At 33.8% G+C, this 22,565-nt stretch overlaps 1 protein-coding gene across 4 annotated transcripts in view; it reads right to left on the minus strand.

The window, feature by feature from the left end:
• LOC146537473 (uncharacterized) overlaps window positions 1-22,565 on the minus strand; it is a 223,246-nt gene that overhangs the window by 30,077 nt on the left and 170,604 nt on the right. For all 4 annotated transcript variants that reach the window (XR_014878103.1, XM_085187608.1, XM_085187607.1 and 1 more), the window contains exon 8: window positions 12,111-12,306. Coding sequence is in view for 3 of the 4 variants with exons in the window: in XM_085187608.1 (XP_085043734.1) it covers window positions 12,111-12,306 (196 nt within the window). In the remaining variant the exon portion in view is untranslated. The remainder of the gene's footprint in view (window positions 1-12,110; window positions 12,307-22,565) is intronic.

The raw sequence follows: 22,565 nt of genomic DNA on the forward strand, positions 1-22,565 counted from the left end.
TCATTTAAATTGTTATGCATGAGAGGTAAAGATTTTAATACAAGAGAAGACAGCATCGCGCGACGAGCTCACATCGCGTTCGCAAAGAATTTTAAAATTTTATATACAAAATTTTATTATTTATATTTATACTGTATTTTTAGAAGTGGTTTTTTTGTTTCATGCGAGATATAGTTGCATGTAACTGGGTAAGTAGAGGGATACTTAGTCTCCACTTTCCGCAGAATTTTCAAGATATTGCGTTTTGAGTGCTGGAACCCAAGGCCCCGGGTTAGGAATCGAACCCACAATCACCATTTACGATCTACTCTTGCGCTACGATGATCACATTGAAATACAAGCACTTCTGAATAGTCAAAAACTTTTTTAGTTTTCACTTACATGCAAAATCTACGGACCGGATTTAGTTGAAATGTGACGGAAAACATAAAATTTTAAACGTAGCGGGATTTGTACCTGCGCCTCTTGGAAATCATCCAATCGCTCTGACCACTAAGTCATACGTTCAATTTATTATACATTTAAAAAAAAAACATATCATGATATGTTGCTAATACTTTATGAAGATTTATCTCCCCCGCTCTGTTGGAGTTCAAACAGTTTAACACTACTAAATCATATTTAGAAACGTACTAAATAAAATTACATCGAAGTTAGACAAGAAGTCTTCTACTTCCACTTCTTCTTAAGTAATAATTTTGTTATCCAACGATATTGTCTAGTTTAAATTTTTTTTAGCCTATCCAGATCTGTTGGCACTGGCATATATTATATTAAAATTTATGATCTAGGGATTAGGGCGTACCAAATTTCATAATTCCCATTAAAAATAGTTCAAAGTTTATCATTCATGTATTAATTAATATATAGATATCCTATTTTCCATCAAAATTTTAATTTTAAACTTGTTAAAATTTTTGATATTTTTCAGTATTACTCTGCTGCTAAGATATTTTAGCTAAAGGATGGATTCCATATGTATTTAGTAAAGTCTGTCAATATTGGAACCAATATCGGTTCCACTTACGCTTAGTTTGTCGCACCTGTATACACTGCCTTAGTAAAGATTGATTATATTATAGTATGTAGGTATCTTTTAGATATTTTTACGGTACAGTAGAAACGTGTTGACAGTGGTTGAAATTTAACTTTTCTCTGAAATTTAACTTGCAGATTCCTTCGAAAGTGAAGGCGAGAACTAATTCCCCAAAATTTCTACAGGAACAGGAAAAACTAGTATTAACACTAGGTTCCCAGGTTCCCTATGCCTACCCAGATATGTTCGGGATACAGGGTGAAACTAAAAAAATATTATATATATTGCTTACAAGATTTTCATTTCAAGAAACATTGTAACAATGACATAGAAAGGATCTTACGTAACACCTCTTGATGGATAACGAGAATATTTTATAAACTAAAACTGCTCTCTCTAGTGCCATAAAATCTGTACTGAAATTTGGCTTATACAGTTTGGAAGTTTGTTTTGTATGAACCATGTATTTTAATATGGTAAAGATATCAATAATTTACTTCATCCAGGAACAGCTGATGTAGGAACTTACTAAAACTGTTTCGGTTATTATTAAAAAAAAAATCAGCTTCACGCTGTAACCCGCATACAGCAGGGTAAGCAGAGGGAACCTAATGTTGAGACACATCGTTTGCCCCAGTTTTTATTTTTTTTGTTCATATCAAATATGAATAAAAAAAAATAACATATAGCATAAATATAATTATATATTTATGCTATATGTTATGCTTAAAGAGCGGCGTAGAATTCTGTCTACTCTGCTATATTCGAAATACAGTGTGAAGCTAATAATATGTAGTCTTTAATATACTAAATAGTAGTCCTGTTAGGTTCGTTGATTTCCGAAATTGTAAGAAAAATAGAAAACTTTCTCAAAGTAGATAAAGTAAATCTAACATAAAACTTAACATACATACATACATATATAAAAGAAACTAACAATATTTCATATGAAAAATACCAAGAATGAAAAAGTCTTAGTAATATATCAAAAAAATCAGGTTTGTTCAGTGTAAATTAGAATAAAGTTCGTTCAGTGTAACGTATATGCACGCTTGCCTCTCTTTGTTTACTTCGCATTCAATAAAGGAATTTCTAGGGAATGTAGACATCCATTTACATTTTTCACTTTCAATTCGCCGAGTTTTAGCTGAATTTTGTGAGATTTTGGTGCTTCTTTGATAATTAGAATATTTTTTTTAGCTTTACAGAGGAAATTTGAAAATTTATTTAGTTAAGACGAGGTTCTCATTAAGAATTAAGACACTTCGGTTCCCAGTACTGAATTATTGAGACATTACCTATTCAGTGGCGAAACTCAACGCTGCACATTGCTTTGTTTCTAGAGCAACGAAATTTAATAATAATATATTTCCGTTTGACTATTTTTATTAAATAAATTAAAACTAAAACCAAGATTTGAAACAATTCAAAAGTCTTAAGAACATAAATTAGAACTTCCACAATACTAAAGTTCACCAAGTTTTTTCGGGAAGTAGCGTAAAAAATTTTTCAATCGCAACCATTTAAGGCGTGACGTTGAAAGAAAGGGGATTCGGAAGCAAGCTTTAAAGATAAAAATCTTTCTTCGGTAAAGATTCCTAGTGGGATGTAATGGTAGCCATTTTTCGTAGACATCTGTGCCCTTGCTGTCTAATGGACGGTGTATCCTGTGCTCGGAGAAATGCTAGAAGTGCTGTAATTCTTTTTTGTTCAGTTCAATTGTATGTATTATATGTTGTAGTTCCAATTTCAAAAATGTGACAGTTAAGTGCAAAAAAACATTGTATCTATCTCTTTGCTTATCGTCATCGCATAGTAGTATGGAAATTCCGCCTTTCTCTGTCCCTATTATTAGTGCATCCCTACCGGATAATTTTTCAACTTCATGCTGTATTCTGAACATAGCAGGATAAGCAAAGAGAACATCAGAACCTCTAGTACTAAAACATTCCGTTCTCATGAAAAAACTTCGGTTTCCTCTCTGCCGAATTCTTGAAGCACTAAATTGCCGCGCCTTGCCGTGTTACTACACCAATCAAAGTGACAATATAAAAAAAAATCAATCCCCGAGTAGGAATAGAACCAGCAACCTTCGCCTTAACGTACACCTTTGCCTACACCTCACCCGACTCTGGGTCATAATTTCCTTAAACATCCAGATCTTACAACACCAAAGATGTCTCATCCAGTAAACACGTCTATATGACGGGTAGCTAGGTTTCTGTTGAGTCACCGATCTGTTACGTGATACAGCATTACTATTACTCAACGTATCTACCGTCGCGCTCCGTCTGCCAAGAATCGCGGCCAAGTACCTACGGGTTTGCGATGGCTACTTTGTAAAAGTTTGTTTTTTGGCTTTTGTGCTTTAGTTTTTTTAATAGTTATTGTTAAGAAATAAATATATTTTTTTTCTATATTAGAATACTATATCTAGAATTTAGATACTTTGATAGAATAATATAAATGTACAGATATTTGATGCCGTCGTAGGGTAGACTGTGTCTGTAAATGCCATGGCTGTGGCTTGGATCCCTGTTGGAGAGAATTAAATATTTTCATTTCTTCGCTTTAAAAAGACAACAGGAAGAGCAGAGAAAGGAATATCTAGACACTAGGTTATCTCTGTCTACCGTGTTATATAGGTGTTTGTATATAGTAAGAAGCTGAATGTATATAAATATACATATATTTTGATAAGATTTTATTTGATTTGCTATGTTAGTGTGTGTGAAATCTTGCAAGCTCGATTTGACCTACTTTACTTCCCAGTATCCGATAGAGATGAAATTTGTATTACGACATAAGCTCTGATGACAATGAAATTACATTAATAAATATTATGGCTAATCCAAAATTCTGTTCCTCTTGTTGTTAAATGCATAAAATTTCTTGATTTTAGTGAAATTTAAGCAAAAAAGTTCAACTTGAAACGTAGTACCGTTGTTCGCTACCAGCTACCAACTCGCAAAGCTCCATGTAAGTGAACACGCGTCGGATGAATGCTACAATATTTTACTAGAGGTAGAGTAACTCGCGGTGTTGCTTTAATATTTCAAAAGCGATTTCGACGTTCTGTTCATTTTTGTACTCATGTATAATGTGTAATGTACGTGAAACTTCGGTATAAATTATTTATATTTTAAACTAGCTTTTGCATGCGGCTTCTCTTACTGTTTTAATTCCCCTATGCTTATCCTGCTGTACCTTTTTTTAGCTTCACGCAGTATCCTGCGCATAATAGGATGGGCAAAGAGAACCTGGAAACATAGTGTTAGGGCACTCTGTTCCCATTAAAACACTTTTGTTCCCCTGTTTCTGCCGAATCATGGAGGTATTGCATGTTAAATGGTGGAGTTCAACGTTATGAACTTAATTTATTTTAAATCTTTCTCTATACGTATGCTTATACTTTAGAATAATAAGTACAGTATAAAATCGAGCTACCTACGCTCGCACGTTCTAAAGGTTAAATAGAAGAATTTATACTTAGAACATTTTCTTTATACTTTTGTTCATAATTACAAGTGTATTCTTATGTAATAGTAATTAAAGAGGTTATCAATTTGCAGTAAACATATTTACAGTTAAAATATAAATATAAATATTCCTTGAAAAGTTATTAAAGGAAATATCAGCTGCTCACCTTTAATTTATTTAGATTTTCCTTCGTGAGAAAACTACTGATTCTCTAAGTTGGAATAATACAGTTCTTGTGGTATATATTAATTTTAAATTAGAAAAAAACAAATAATTCTGATGTGATTATCAGATTTTGAAACGTTTGGCAAAGATTGAAGAATACCAACATTCTCGTACTCTTATAATAAAAGCGATCTCACCATACCTTAATGAGCTCCGGGGGGTCCCCATGCACCAGTATAATAAATACTGTATTTTCCATTGTTAACCTAGTTCCACCACCTCTCTCACTATCAACTTTATCTTACATGATAATGATATACAAACTATTATTTATATAAAACAACACAATTCTTGTAGAATAATAATAATAATAATAATAAAAAAACAGCAAATAAAGTAAACCCATCAGTTTCCCGATAAGCCCGTCCAGTTGCGGACGCGGCGATAGGAGATTTATTACCGCCGGCTCGTATTAACGTAATCTCTTTAAGAATCGATGGCTCTATCACTGAGATGTTGTCTGGCTAGTTATAAGTTTTGATTGATTTTGTAATGAGCTAGCTGAGTTGGTTTTAACCTACTATTAAGGAGGGAAGTTCTTAATCTGTCTGTATGTTGGGATTGTATGTTATATTAAAGTAATTTTCTGTAGTTACTACGATGAAAATGTTAATTAAAAAATATTAATGAAAAACAAGAAATCCCGACAAAATAAAAACTAAAAAGAAAAAAGAAACAAGCCCATTAGTTTATCAGAATTAACTTTTTTTGGATAAAGTTGAGTTCTGCCACTTAATACGCAACACGAATTCGGGTAGAAAGCGGAGAATGGAGTATATTGGCACTAGTTTCTATATGCTTACTCTACTAAATACGAGATCGAGCGTGAATCTACAGCGTGTTATTTTAACTTAGATTAACTTAATTAATCCAATAACAAACTGTCACTTAAAATTTGTTTACATACATAAATTGATGGTTTAAACCGCGTTTTGACTAGCAGAACGTAATAAGGATAAATGAATTAGGCGAGAGCGTGCCGGCTTACTGCCAGTCAAAGCTAAATCCCTATTTAATAATAAACAAGCGAACATTTATAGATACATGGATTTACTTAGGCTTCATTGAATTTATAAAATAAAATAATAGAGGCCGTCGGGGCATAATGGTGTGACGGTGCGACGGTTATGGGTTCGATTCCCACTCGATAGAATAAATTATTATTTATAAATATTTTTATTTCTTCGCTCTGGCATCAAGGCAAAAGCTTTGCGTTGAAATTCCACCACTACCAAGAACGATATATCTGTATATTATTTAAATTTTACAGTCACGCTTGCTAATAAACTTTTTTTGTTATTAAAATAACGCTTAACTACACCCTCAGCTTTTAGCTTAAAGCCAAACAACGGATAGAGGATGCCGTAAATAAAATTTGCATATTGTTAAAACTTTACTAAAATATATTGTAAATATTGTGATAAAAGAAATCACGTTACGCCAAACATCATTGCAAAATATTGATATAGTTTTTTTTATTTCACGATAGTTATTTTTTTGACCTTTCAGGGCATGGATAATTTCCGAGTTCTGTGTTCCCGAAGTCCAACGGAACAATAAAAATCAACATCACATATGTGGGTTTGATTCCCACTCATGGAAATTAAATTAAAAATAGTTTCACGCTGCATCCTCCACCATGTGTCAGTATAGGCAGAGGGAGCCTAGTGTTAAAACACTCCGTTCCCCACTTTCAGCCGAATTAGTTATTATTAAATTACTGTGAAATATTTCTCGCTTATAATATTCGTGTACCCGTCATAAAGTAAATTCTACCGTCCATTCAACATAGCAGCATGTATTACGTAACATTTACGTAGAACTAGCGTAGCACGTCTGACTGACGTAGCTTGTAGCGCTACGGGCTGCCAGTTTAAATACAATTTCTAATTCTCAAGGAGCAAAATTGTTAGAATTAAATTTACAAAATATTTTTTATTTAGCATCATGCTGTATGGTAACTCTGCTTCCTTGGAGGTAGGTAGAGTTACCATAGACATACCATTATTGACTTTCCCCCATACTTTCGAGATATTTCTAATTGAGTGGCGAAACTCAACGCCGCGCTTTGCCTCGACACCAGAGCGAATAAAAATTTAAATAAATAAAATAAAATCATTTTCTCAATTTTCAATTGCGTACGACTACGACTGTAAAGTCACACAAGAAAAACAGAATACTTATAATATTTCCAAAATCCAAATAAATTATGAAAGTACTTATAATTCTTATTCCTGCATCAGTTTTCTTCAGTTATACGGATTATTTATTACCTTCAAGCGATTTGTTTGTAACAGAATCCCGCGACAAGCGTCTTGACGTACTGATAAACGAGACTGTCTTTATCTTGGGAGCTTTTAACATCACAAAGCGAATTTCTAGAGGAATTGACGTTGGATGAATGTAAAAATAAAATGTATTTTATAAGGCGTTACTTACCTAGTCGTGGTACAGGAGTACAAGCGTGTGTCTGTAAATGTGACAGGCGCTGATTCGATTATCACTGGAGGAAATTAAATATTTAATATACATTTCTTTGCTCTAGTGTCGATATACAGTCTCGTTGAGTTTCGCCACTTAACTCACAATACCACGAGAATTCGACGCGAAGAACGGAGTGTCTTAACACTAGGCTCTCTCTCTGCCTACGTGTGGCATACAGTGTGAAGCTTACAAAAATATCGATTTTATTTTTGTCACTGAACATTTTTTTATCGTGCATGGTTTCCATTGTGTTGTTTTTGGTGCCGAGCTCACAGCAGTGAATGAAAAAAGAAGAAAATATTAAATATTTGATTTCTTAGAGTGGGGATTGAACCCACAATCGGCGCACAGTCATATGCTAGTGCCTCTACGCCAGGACTGACCTCATAAGTATGTAAATATAAACTGAGCATTATGGAAGATATACTACTGCTATGCCCGAGCTTTCCTAATATAACGTCTATTTATGTATGACTTTTACTAATAATTTAACAATACTATCCAAAATCCACCAATAAATAACAGTATAATAACTTCAAAACAACGTAAATAAAATATGTCAGACTTAATGTATCGCGGTACACCAGTCACGTCCGCGGTTATAGTCCATTTGTCTAATGCCATCAAATCGAGTAATTTGTACTTCAATTATTATGGTGATAAGTTATGGGAGGCAGCGGGTTATGTTTTAAATTTTTGTTTTTTTATTATCATATAGAGTGAGGCGTCCTTGAACCGTTTGACTAAAAATTGGGTTTTGTTATTGTTGTCTTTGGCGGCGTTGAGTTCCGCCGCTTAATATGCAATCGTATTCTCGAAAATTCATAAGTTTTAAAAAACATTAAATGAGATTCAAATCCTGAACTTAATTTATATACGAAAAAGACAAAGAAATTATAATAAGTTAATAAACTTTCTTCCAGCATATTTGTTTTACGCTTTTTTCCGCAAAGCAGCGTAGGTTCTCTCTGGGACCTAATGTTAAATTTAATAAAAAAATATTTAAATATAGAAAAAATCTAGTTCTTATTATACAAAATATGGCATAGAATTGCATATACAGAGAGTAGAGACTTGTCACTCTAAACTCTGCTTAGTTATTAAATACGAAAAGAAATTAAAAAAAAAACCTACTTTAAAAGAAGACGAAATGAAAACGCGCTTACACACTGTAAAATGGATCTCATTTAACAAATGAATAATATGTAGATTACCATAACGTTATAAAACAAGCCATAATAGCACCTATTATAAAAGAATAGAGTACTAAATTGATAGTAATCGCTTATTTGTATTGCCAGTGCATCCAAATTACTTCATTAGTCGGCACGTGCTCGAAAATATTTGAAATCCAGTTTGATCTCGATCAATGGGTATGGTAGCCATTTTCGTTTATTACTATTTCTAACGTTGATTGTTTATGGCATATGTAATTGACATGCTGTGGATTCAATTTGTAATTGTATTTTGTTTGTGAATCAATATTTATATTTGTTTTAGATTAAAATCGAGGACAGTGGTGATCAGGAGTACGAGCATGTGACTGCAAACGCACAGGTTGTGGGTTCGATTATTAGAATTTCTGGAATTTAGCCTTAGGCTTTAAGGGACGTAAAGGTTGCCAGTTCGAATGTCATTTGGAGACATGCTTTAAAATATTTCAATATTTTTTTTCTACTGGCAGAGATAGGCAAAGCTAAAGAAATATTTATACTTCAGAGATTTTAAGTAAGGTAAAAGAAAAAAAAACCTAAAAAGGTTTCTCTGGTGTAAAGTATTAGTTTTATATTCTTTATTTCACATAAAACACACCATATTAAATTAAAAAGTTAATAGACAAAAGTGGGTAAGTTGAAAAAATGTCTTCCAGTCAACCTGCCTCCGTTCTTGCAGCTTTGATAGCGGCGGAACTCTACACATAACCCGAGTGAGATTTCAACCTGCAATCATCGCATTTATAATGAAACACTGTGCCAAGATCGCCTCTTATTCCAACATAGGTATATCTTTATTTTTAAACTCTATTCTTTACACGTTTCTTTTAACGTCTTTATCACAACTCGAAGATGGAACAAATGCAATAACGCCTTTATTCTCAGTGCAAAACTTTTTTTATTTTTATTAGATTATTTTGATCGTACTAGTATACTACATTATACTGTCGGTAATACATTGTTTAAAGCCATTGAAATCATTTATTTATGAATTTCTATGTAACTATATTCTAAATTCATTAAAATATTTGACTTTTGTTTTAAGAAATAATATTAAATAATTAATTTTCTCAGTGGGAATCGAACGCATAACTTTCGCGTTTACAGTCAGCATCCATTATGCTGCTTAAAAAAATATAAATATAATTAAAAAGTTATATGAACTAGGAAAATAAAAAAAAAAGAATGCCGACCCAATCTATCACCACCTCATGGCAAAGTGCTTGTAGCTCTTAAACTACTAATCCGATTTTCATAAAACGTAGTTAAGAACCACCGCGACGAACAAGGCTTTCGGTTAATAATACCGCACTCAAATCGATATATTAATTCAGGAGCTACAGTGCCACAGACAGACAGACACGTCAAACTTACAACACGCCTTTTTTTCTAGAGAAATCCTATGAAAATTGAAACATAAACAAACTACAAATTATAAGAAATGAATAAAAAAACTAATAATAAACGTACATATAGAAGTACAATATGGTCACGCAATTTCCTTGTACATTTTAATATATCTACACTTGCTCCATGTATGAGATTAGCATAATGTTATGCTGCATTATACGTTACAATGTTATGAAAGATTTAGAGTTAGCTAGCTAGTATGAAAGCCGATGTTTAATAACGCTTTTGTAGGTGAAAATATTCTAGTCAAAAATATTAAATAATCGTTGAGGTTATTGTGGGTTCGATTCCTAGTCGGGGGAAAGAATTATTTTTTGAATTCTCCCATTCTACGCGCAATGTCTCGAAAATTGCGTTGCGGGAATTACAAGGTTCTCAAAGTGTATGTCTAACTTGCTCTGCGGATAAAGGGTGAAATTGTTTTTGGTTATTATGCAATTTTAATTTTACTTAAAATACAGCTTTACGATTTTTCCCACAAAAGAGGATAGGATTGTTGAAAGTTATCAAATTTTGCTACTTTTGAAGATACTACAAAAAAATTGGTGTCAATTGATATTTAAATTTGATAAATCTTTCGTCATATATTCGAACAGAAGATTTTTTTTGAATGGAAGACAATGAGAATGGACATAAAAAAATATTAATGCCCATTATAGAGATTTGTACCTAAAATTATTGTTTGATTCCAGACACTCTTACAATGCAGTTCCTCTAAATACTCTTCTGGAATTATCCTTTTTCTCTTTATTTCTTTTTACTTTCTGCCCGCCTTCGAGATATTGTACAGTAACTGCGAAACTGAACGCCGTGTTACGCAAAATATTTTAAAATTTCACATATTTCATTCATACAAAAAATCCACTTAAGAAGATCATATAAGAATTAATGGTAAATTCATAAATAATAATGAATTCCCTTCCCCTAAATGTTTAGAATAAACTCATTTATAACGTCGTTTCTACTTGAAATCTTTGCAATATAATGGCTGTATTTAAATTGTAAATTGTTTCGTTTACGAGGGATTGTTGGTATAATTTCATGGGAAAACTTTATACTTTAATAGGGTAATATATTCATGTCACATAAGGTTGAGTTTTTAATTAAATAAATAAAAAAAGTAATATCAATACTAAGTATTTTGCTTGACAAAATTAGCCCTATGGTCATATGACAATTTAAAAATACTTGCAAAAGTATTTGGTTAAAAAAACAATATTTTTTAAAGAAATTGCATATTCAGCAGCGTAATGTAACAAAATGTGGAGTTGAAGTTGTTGGATACACAAAGAGAAGTTAGTGTCAAGATACTCCGTTCCACCTAAATTTAATGTTACAACCCGGCGCCTTATTAAATTAGATTAAAAACAAAAATATTCCTCATAAAAAACATACGTTCAAATGGTTTGTACGGAACCGATTGCCAACACCGTGTCTGTATTCTCCGATATACGTGGGAAATAGCGTGAAGCAACAAAAAAAAGTAGAAACCGAATCTCCAACCATCACGTATACAGTCCAAGCGCTCCAAAACAACTATAGTCCCATAACCCATAGCCAATTGTCTATCAAAATTTCAAAATCCTCGCTCATATTCTCTTCATCTATACCAGATTTAGCTAACACGAGTCAAATCTAGCTTTCCCTTTGACTACGTTGCACGTGTTCGCCATTGTCCCTTCAAACTTTGACATGTAGATAATTTGTTTGTGAATCGTATATACGTACACACACATGCAAACACGTGCAGGCACACACATGTGTGTGTGTATGTGTGTGTGTGTATAGTCGTGCTATGTGCATACGACTAACGTGCGCCACTTCATGAATAGTTTATTAAGTTTGTTCTGTACAGTTTGGCTTAATTAAGTTTTGTTTAATTTAAATGATAATGGTATTATTATTTTGGTATATTATGTAGTGTTGTTAATTTAAAATTAACGCGACGTTGGTTTCCGCCACGTATAGATAGTTAGGCGAAACGTGGAGAACGGAGAGATTTAACAATAGGTTACCTCTTTATACCCTGCTATATGCGGAATCCAGCGTGGAACTAAGTTTTTTTGTTATTCCGTTTGAATGAATAAAAAGAGTAATATAGAACATAGAGATAAGATTAAAAAATAGTAGCGCATTTTATGCATCGTTTTTACTGTATTTTGTATGCAATTTCGAACGCTTGATAAAATTGGTACGGAACTCTTAGTGGGCGATTCCGACTTGCGCTTGCCCGATTTATTAAAAATCAAACAATTACTTACTGTGGTTCATGTTCCGTGAGCAGTTCTTCAAAATGCAGCCGTATAGTATGTGCCGGCGGAGCTCGGACCTCGGTGACACAGTGCACGTCGTCCGGATACGGCCGGGGGAAGCCCGGGCTCGATATGGTCGCGTGGGGATGGGTGTGCGACAGAACTATCGACTCGTTGCATTGAACCTTTGATGCTTTGTATGGATCTGTAAAGGAAAGTTACGTTAGTTACGTGTTATTGACTTATTTAATAATTCCTTATAAGTTGTTGAATTGCGGAATTCAACGCCGAACTTTATCTTGACACTAGAACGAGGAAATGAAAATATAAATTTGCGCCACGACTGGCGTTTAAATTTCATTTAGTCTAAAAAATTCGCAAAGTGGCTTTAGAATCCTTTGTATGTATAATATAGCATATTTGAATTATAACACTATCTTAATAAAATAATAAGAGAAGTCGTTAATTCTAAATCTTCATTTTTAAACTAATATTTTATTTTGTTCTAAATTGAATTTACTGATTTACTCTAATTTACTCTCTTTTATGTAAAAATCACTTTATTTTACCATTTTCATACATTGTCATCAAACTTATATAAAGTACTTGTTACGCCAACACGTAACGAGATACGTGAGGAGATAGACCATAGACCATAGACCGTGGAGGTGTTAATTACAATATTGATGGCGTCGATACCAAAATAATTATTAAAATATGAACTTCAATTATCGCACGCTTTATATATGTAAAATGTTGATGGGATTGGGTTTTGTAAAATATGTATTGGTCTCTGAATATTTAATTAGTTTTGTCTTTAGTTATGTGCGTTTTGTTCGTGTCAGTTGAAAATAATCTTCGCCAATATTACGTTTTATGGAGACCACACGACTTCTTTTCAGTTTCAGGTTTAGGCAGAAGAATCGTAGTATTATAACACTCCGTTTCCTAGTTTCTTTAAATTCTCCAGATATTGTGTATAGAGTAGCGAAATTCACCATCACGTTTTATTTGGTGAACTTCAACCCTCAACTACCAAGTTTACTAGTACCAATGTTTTTATGTTTACAATGCCAATGTTCCACAAAGACCTTAATTTAACAGTCTTTGTAACCTACCTTTCATCAATAGTCAAATGGGGAAAGTATGGTCTTAACACTAGGTTTCCTTTGCGGACCCCGCTTTGTGAGGGATACAGCGTGACGCTGACAATCGGTAGTTTGATACATGTATAATGCAAATAGTACAGCAATTGCTATTATGTTATTACAAGATCCAGATTGATTGCATAGACTTATACTTGAGTACCTAAGCCTGGAATTGTGCACGTGGCACCTAGATCCTAAATACTCAAAGATCTTCTGTATGTGCTTCAATAGTGCAATTATCAATAGTGTGCTGTAAATTAATGTTATTGATTATTTTTTGTTGTACTTTAATTATAAGTATAATTTTTAATTTTAAAGTAATTATTGAAATGGAAAATTTTAATGTTGAGTATAATTTGATTACAAAAATATATAATACTAGCAGCCCGCCCGCGGGTTCACCTGCGCGAACTACGTTATTATTAATTTCTGTCTCCATAGATACCTACGTCCTGTAAGTGACGACCATGCAAAATTTGATACTCCTAGAATTTGTAGTAACGAAGTTTTCATACAAACTTTCAACCCCAAAAACAACTCCTTAGAAGTCGAATATAGCAAATTCCCGTCTTAGCGAGCACCTACCTCCTATAAATAACTCCTATGCAAAATTTGAGATTCCTAGCACATGTAGTTACTGAGATTTCGTGATGAGAGAGTGACCTTTCGATTTTATATATATAGATATGAAATTAATATTGATTTTATATAAATTTTTATTAATTGCTAACGTGTTACATTTGATAATTTTAGACGACTAACAAAGCCCAAGCATCAGCTCCAATAGAAATCGAAAAAGTGGCTAAGATAAACTAAGTTATTAGAAAAAAGCAAAATTCAATTTAGTTTCGGATATTATAAGTATTTTTATTATTCAAGTCAATATTATATATTGCACGGGAAATTGGTTTTTGCTTGTTTAGGTTTCGGGGTGCCCTTTAACAGGCTTAAATGATTAAACAAGTGGGCTTGATCGAAATTATGTTTTTAATATAATTTTTGGTGTTGCTCATATTTTATTCTCAATTTTATCTTCACAGTTATTTTTTATTCTAATATAAATTGAAAGAAAATATCTCATTCTAACATATTTTTATAATATACCTGTTTGACTTATATTAGAACGAGCGACCCGCTCGCGTCTTCGCCCGCCTTAACTACTGAATTATTTATATTATGTATGTTTACAAAGCACTTAAGATAATGTGAAAATTTATTAAACCCTAATGCAACCCGTATTTTCGTAATTCCAATAAGGATTTTCCAATTGTTTTAAAATAAACACAAATAAAAAACACAAATAACAAACAACTTAAACGAAAGAAATTATAAACCACAGACTACCTACTATTCTCTGACTCATAAATACTTAAACGAAAGATGTAACCAATTATGTTACGTGGAAATACATTATAATTATTGGATAACTCCAAAATACGTGCAATCACTTCTAAATTTACTTTGCCAGGAGCAAAATTAAAACATTCTCTCGGCCATCTCCGTAGTAGCTCTGAACGACATCAGGGTCTTGATTCTCTGACCGTGGTCTCAGGCGAAAACCTCCTTTAGAGCAGATACATGGAAGGGGATGCGGGAGGGGATCGGAATTGGGCCCTTGGTTTCCTGAGGGAGGCGTTGATCAAACGACCAAGGTGACTGCTCATGACTGGGATTTGGAGGAGGAAAGAAAGTCCCTCGGAAGAAGACGTCTGACTTCGGGCGGCGTTGGACGCGAGACGACCAATGTGTATCTCTAGAGTTTCTATTTTTAGGTTGCGGTGAGTGGCGCATGGTGTTCACGTAGTATGGTGCCTGCGTCACTCGCCGAAGGGTGAGATTCTGTACTATCTGCAGGATTCCTCGTTGAGTAATACTCGCTAGAGCATTGTTATGTCATCAATGTATAGTGCGTAGAGAGCAGGTGACAAAATTCTGACTGGGACAACGGCAGCGATCGGGTCGCTGCTAGCACTCTCAACTCTCACGCAAAATGTCCTGTCACTTACAAAGCAGAGCGGCAAAGACATGCGCGACGTGCTGGGGGGTGCAGGCTCTGAGAGATTTACATAAGAATGTACAAATAATAAACTATATATAAACCTTCCCTGAGAAATACTCGACCTAATTGTGAAAACCGCATCAAAATCCGTTGGGTGGTTTAGAAGAAGAAGAGTTAGAAAGTTCAGACAGACACAAAAAGCGACTTTGTTTTATAAGATATAGGATAAGCTGGCTAATTGCGAGTCGGAGTCGCCCACCGAGGCTTCCGTACCAATTCCAAGACTGACTGTAACTTAATTTTTTTGTGCTTCAAGGGACCATAGAAATGAATATTTGAATATAATTTCAGGCTAATATCTCCACACGGTCTCGAGATAGAGGTCTTGATAGACGGACAAACAGATAACAAAGTATCCTATATATAAGGGTTCCGTTTTTACCTCTTGAGGTACCCTAAAAATCATGTTTATTTTGTTCTATTGCCCAAGGCGTATTATGTATGCTTGTATTATACACCCATATTCAAATAAGGCATAATAATATACATGATATATAATTATCATAGAAGGGTAGTAAACAAATAATAGCTGGTATTTCTGTGCCCTTGGAACTTAAAGGTCAACGCTAATGATGCTCTGGATGGTGAAAGAAAACGATGATGCCTATGCGTGTTCTACAATATTGGGGCTAGATTTATTTTTAATAACTAATGTAAATTACAGTATACGTATACGTAAGTCAATATGCTGATATACTTGTAATAGGAGGTTTTTTGTCGTTTATGTTTACATTTGGCTCTTGGTGGCGTAACTTGGATTTGTTATAAATCGTTTTTAGAGCTGTGTTCCTTTCTTATAAATTTGTCTGTGTCTCTGTCTGTCTATCCATATAACAGAGCTATTTTACTCGGAAACTGATGGACTTCTTACTTGAATGTAAATTGATATATAAATAATCGCTATAAATCAGGCTAACCTAACTTTATCAGCTTCACGCTGTATTCCGCACACAGCAGAATATGCAGAGAGAACCTAGTGTTAAGACACCTCGTTCCCTAATTTCTGCCGAATTCTGGAGGCATTGCGTGATGAGTGGCAGAATTAAACGCCGCGATTTGCCTCAACACGAGAGCGAAGAAATGAAAATATAAACGTAAATAAATATTTCACTACCTCGAGTGGGGATCGAACCCACAACCGTCGCGTTACAGTCACTGCCTTGTACTACCACTTGTACCACGAGGGCCTCATACTAACCTGACTTATCCTACATAATACTCAAGGTGTCTCACTTATAAAAAGTATCATATATTTTTTTCTAACTGACAAAAATCGAGCACGTGATATTCAAAATAGACATTTATGAGACCATTACGTTCCTTCAGAAGTCGTTAAGTGTGGAATATGTCATAGAAGTGTACTAAAACGTGTTCATAAACCAATCGTGATGGTTCAGAACCATATATAATATGAATGGAAAGATTTTTTTCGAGGAAACGCTACATAACGGTATACGCATAAATACATCTTTCAGGATAGGATGTCTGCTGCTATAAGATGAAATTATAAAATACTAAAAATGGCATTCTTGGTACAATGGGTTATCCTCTAGCGAAAAGTGTCAGAACAAAAAGTTTTAGTTTTTGATGTATCCGGAAAAAGAAAACCCATACAGAATATCCATTATTTCATGTCAATCAAATAAATAAAAAACATAAAATGTCACTATTTTAAATGAGTAAATAGAGTTGCTTGATTTTTTTTTGGTTAAAAGTAACCAAACAGAATGTATTTTTTGGGTGTACTGGCCAAGGGCTTTCTTGCAAGGCCTCACCTACATCAAATGACCTTCTAGATATATACTTCATTATGCTTGTCATTTACAGGTGAATATACACTACCATGTATGTTTTTGATACTACCATGAACGCTGATTTCTAATGAATATGTGATCATCAAACATAATCTCTTCTCCTTTTGCGGCGTTGAGTTCTGGACACTCAACACGTACTACCGGAATTCTTCGAAAAGTGGGGAACGGATATGTCTTAATGGTGTCTTGACTGTAGGACTCCAGGTTCCTTCTGGCTACCCTGTTATGTTGGAAATAAAGCGTGAGGCAGAAAAAGAAAAAAAAATCTTTTCTCTTGTTTTGGGCGTCATTTTAAGATGACTGATAAGTTTTTATCCATGAAGCTGTTTAATTTAGACAAATGTTAGGAGGTCCCTAGAGTAAGAATAGATAGATAGCGCTGACGTGGAACAGTTAGAGCGTGTCTGGCTGCAGCGTGATGAATGCTTGGTTATACTTAAAATATGGATGGTTCTTAGTCCGTCAGTATGGTTAGATAAAGTACGTCGTATAGTACACGAAGAAGGCATTAAATTTTAAATATAAAAAAGAGAAAGATTACTGGGAACATGTTGTGCGTCTCTACTGGGTAATTGACTATAATCCCAATATTTCTGGGTTCAATATTCTTGGTGACTTGGTTAAGTTCCGAAGTTAGTACTAAAACAGGGATCGGCACAAGACACCTCTACGATTCTTATTATCATAGGCATAAAATGTTCAATCAACATCTAGCATTTGCAAATATATAAAATTTTTCGGTGGGTATATTCAAGAACCAAGCCTTATACATAGAGGTTTTCGATTTTATTACCATTACCTTATAAAGTTTAACGAGTTTCCACATATTTCTAATAAACGTCCTCCTATATCGTCGTTTACGCTGATAAGTGTCCATCACTTTTATTGCCCTGTTCCAGCAAATGGCTGGATTTAGTCACGGCGGTGCGATATGCGCCGTTATATAGTAAACATTAACTTTAGTATAAAATTACCAATTTTTCACCCATTTTGTGTATACTATAATTAGGTGATTATTGTAATAGGGTTAATTCGTTTTTATTAAGAGACCAGTCGTTAATATGCTTGAACTCATCCATCCATCCATCCATCAGCCTTTTAACGTCCACTGCTGGACATAGGCCTCCCCTAATTCTCGCCACTCCGTCCGGTCCATTCCGGCAAATTATCTCTTAGTGCTCTACTCTCTAACCTACTTGACTGCTAAATTTCAATTTGTTTGGTCCAGTTGCTTCGTTTGTGTTTTTTCTCACTCAAGAAGCGAAGTTTGATACGAGTACATATAAAAAATCTCAATTCAATTTAAACCTACAACCATTGAATTTGTTTAGAAACATGCCAACAACTCCACAGTGACGATGTCAGATATAAAAGATAAAAAAAGCAACGTCATGCTATTAGTTTGTCTTTAATAAACCGCAAAGGTCAAATGGTAAACGTTAAAAGTTATATTAAAATAAAAACCCAGCGATGTTTTAAAACTATTTTGCTGGTGTAATAGTGTTTTACGTTGAAATTGTGTTTGCAAAAAACATCCACCTAGTTTTAATTAGTCTTCTACTTTTTTACTTTCTTTTGTAATTTAGAAAAGTTAGTGTTAATCAGTTTTGTTACATTGTAAATAACACACGGGCTTGCCTCAAAATTTTTAGGTGAGATAGAAAATATGGTTTTGGAAATTAGGAGGTCTTAGCCTTGCGTTTCAGATGATCGCGATATTAGCAGTGGACAGCGATCTTGATGATGCACCCAGTGAGAAGCTGGCGATCTACTTGCATAAACTCTCGAGAAGCCAAAGGAAGTTTTGCAAGGAGAGGATTTTAGCAATATATTCGGGTAGTAGTGTTAAGACACTTTGATCCCTCCTTTGCGTTATATTTTTCAAGGCGCTGTGTGTTTTCTGAACGAGGAAATAAAAATATTAGAAGATTAATTTCCTTCAGTGGGGAGTCGAACCACAACCGTCGCGTTTACAGTCCAGTCGCTGTTCCACTGCGCCATCACGACATCAATTTGTACTCTTGTGTTCTCCGAGCACTTACATACTACATGTTTATTAATTGCGTTACTTTTCAATTTTCGACGTTTACACAAATTTTGTAAAATAACAACGAAAATTGAAAATATCAAATTTAAAAACGAAATTTTACATGAAATGAACAAAAAATCTATCATTCGCCCCAGCGAACCGCCTGAAGGAAATCATTTTAGTGCCACGCGAACGCACAAAGCTGTGAAGTTTTTGATGCAATTTATTGTATTGTTTCGTGGCCATTTGAGAGCTCCCTTCCATTAATTATATTCCTTTCGTTCGAACAATGACGATAAATTACTTAGGAAAGTTGTCGTTGTTAGAAATATTTTGATAATATTCTTATTGGAATGTTTTTTAATGTACACTTTATTAAAGGCCGACATGATTATAACGCGATGGTTGTGGGTTTATCCCCACTCGAAGGAATGAATTATTATTTATTAATATTTTCACTTCTTCGCTCTGATAGCAAGGCGTTGAGTTAGCCATTGAGTGCCTGAAAAAAAATCAGCGGGAAGTGAGGAATGAAATGGCTTAACATTACGTTCTCTCTGCCTACGCTGCTGTGTATTTTTTTTTCATTTTATTCTATTAATAAATTAGAGAGAAATAAATATTTTTTTTAGAATCATCTAATTACGTATTTCAATTTTCTTATACATTTGTTACAATTTATTTATGTTTATTAGGATCTCTATAGAGAGATTTTTACAAATTTAATCTGTCTAATGATGATGAAAATATTTTTTAATATAATTTTATAATATTTTCCCTTTTTTTAAGTTGCTTTTGCACTTAGGGAAGCAAAATACCTACTTATTTAGAAAACGTATACAAATTTAAACGAAGCGGGATTTGAAGCCGTGCCTTTTGGTAACCATCCAAGTTTTATTTTTATTATAAGATGAAGAATCTCCATTAATCTATATATATAAAAGGACTTGTCCTCACTGACTGAGGTAAGACGCACGCACAGCCGTAACCGCTGTGCCTAGAAACGTGGAATTTGGACAGATGTTTACTTTTGTAATCTGGACATCCACTAAGAAGGGATTTTAAAAAGTTTTAACCCTAAAGGGGTAAAATAGGGGCTCAAAGTTTGTATGGAAAAAAAATTAAACCGGCACCGATTCTTATAAAATGTTAAATTTAGATTTTTAAAAGTATTTAATTGAATACGTGTTTCATAGTTTTCTAGAATTCTTCCCCTAAGGGTGCAAATAAGGGGTTGAAAGTTTGTATGGACAAATTCTTAAATCGCCACCGATTTTTATAAAATTTGATATTTAGACTCTTAAAAATATTTAATTGAACATGTGTTTCATGGTTTTCTAGAATTCACCCCCTAAGGGTGCAAATAAGGGGTTGAAAGTTTGTATGGAAAAATTCTTAAATCGCCACCGATTTTTATAAAATTTGATATTTAGACTCTTAAAAATATTTCATCGAATACATGTTTCATGGGTTATTAGAATTCACCCCTAAATACGCAAACGAAGCTGCGCGCGTCCGCTAGTTATAATATAAAGCTAGCAACATTTCAGTGTAGTGTACATCATTAATATCAATAGAAGTTCCCATTCAGCGGTTTGGGGAGTGACGACTGTGGTAGGTGCTGTGTTGAGTGGGTTCCGTTTTGTGCCCTTAACTAGGTCACTGAGGTAACCACGAGATTAGGATAGATAGATATAAGATTTTTTGAGGTAGCCATAAAGAAATTTGGGTTTTATTGATAAGATATTCCGTTTTTAATGCTTCCGTAGATCAGTTAGATAAGTTTAAACTAAATAAGTTCAACATTTTTTACACTTATTAGACTCCTTAAATAAATAATTCTAATTTGAAATTATTAAATAATTACACGACATAGGTTTATTCCTGACTCAGCAGAATGTTTATACAAATAATATTATTCTCGCGACATTGAACGGAGTTGGTCTCCGCTAGTCAACAACGTAGCCCTTATGCTATAGTTGCTTTATTTATATAATTTAAATTAAAGTGTGACGATGACTTCCCCTATTCAAATGAAGAAGTTTCTTAATGGGAACGTAGTGTTTTAGCTCTGTGTGAAAAATGCGTGAAGCTAAGATAAATAGTTATCAAAATTTCATCATATGTATTAGCTTGTATCGAATAAAATATCATACATTCGTATACTAGTATGTATGAAATTGACTGGAGCTTTTGTAGCAATATGCAGCATGACAATAAACGGTATGGTCCGTAAAGTCCGTTCCTTTATGCAGCATAATTGGGTCAGTCTTGTGAGGTGGCCATGCTATTGTGTAAATTATAATTTTATTTAAATAACCAAGAGTTTTTATACAAATTATTTTTAAAGTATGCTTTTTAATTAATACAGTAAAACTTGGTAGAAGCAAGATTTTTATATGTGCTGAATAACTACAATATTGAAATAGTTGTCGCGATAAACAATTAAACGAATATTTTTTTTTAATAAAGTAGATGAATTATCAAAGGAATATCCTATTTACCTTAAAATAATACTAGATCAAAAGAATCTGTTCAACAATTGGAAGGGTTTAATTTAGACAATATTGTTATTTATTTAGTGACTCTAGCAAGGTTAAGCCAAATAATTGACGTTTGGTTTCTTACAATGCCACAGAAGAACAAACAAATCTCATAAATACATTGCTCATTTCTTCATGCCAAATAGCAAGGTACGCAGAGGGAACCTGGGAACCCTTTTTCCTCTAACACACTTTCGTTCCCCCACGCCTTGCCTCGGGCTTTGTTCATAACAAAATTTTCTATTACAATATACCTACTAAAGAATAGGCTAACGAACTCAGTAGGGGCTAACAACCTACATTTCGTGAAAGGTCATGCAACATAAAATTCACACTAAAACTTGGCGAGTCATGGCAAATAGTAATTGAGTGTGGTGCATTGCAGTTAGATAACTGCGGCTCGCGGACCAAACTTCTCAGAATAACTCTTGATTTGGTAAACTTTTGTACTTAAATATTTCATTTTATTTGATAGTGGAACTTTATTTATGTGCTTGTGAGAAATTTGCTTTTTTCTGTAAAATATATATTTTTTTGTAATTTAACACAAAAGTAAATAAATTTTATTCTACTTTATATTCAGTTTATTTTTATTCTTAACTAAGAACCACTAAATCACATTTTATTAGGCACAACGGCCACGAAGATACGATTTTTTTTAGCTTCACGCTGAATCACGCACACAGTACCTACAAGTACGTAAGTAAGTAGTAGGCATTGCTCGTTGAGTGGTGGAATTCAACACCGAGTTTTGCCTCGACAACAGAGCGAAGAAATGAAAATATTAAATATTTTATTTCCTCAAATGGAAATCGAACCCACAAACTGTCGCGTTCATAAACAATTTGTGCCTCTAAACCACGGCTGGCCT

Source organism: Heliconius melpomene, chromosome 7 (genome assembly GCF_056956725.1).
Source record: "Heliconius melpomene rosina isolate 202511_hmr_F chromosome 7, ASM5695672v1, whole genome shotgun sequence".
Taxonomy (NCBI): Eukaryota; Metazoa; Arthropoda; class Insecta; order Lepidoptera; family Nymphalidae; genus Heliconius; species Heliconius melpomene.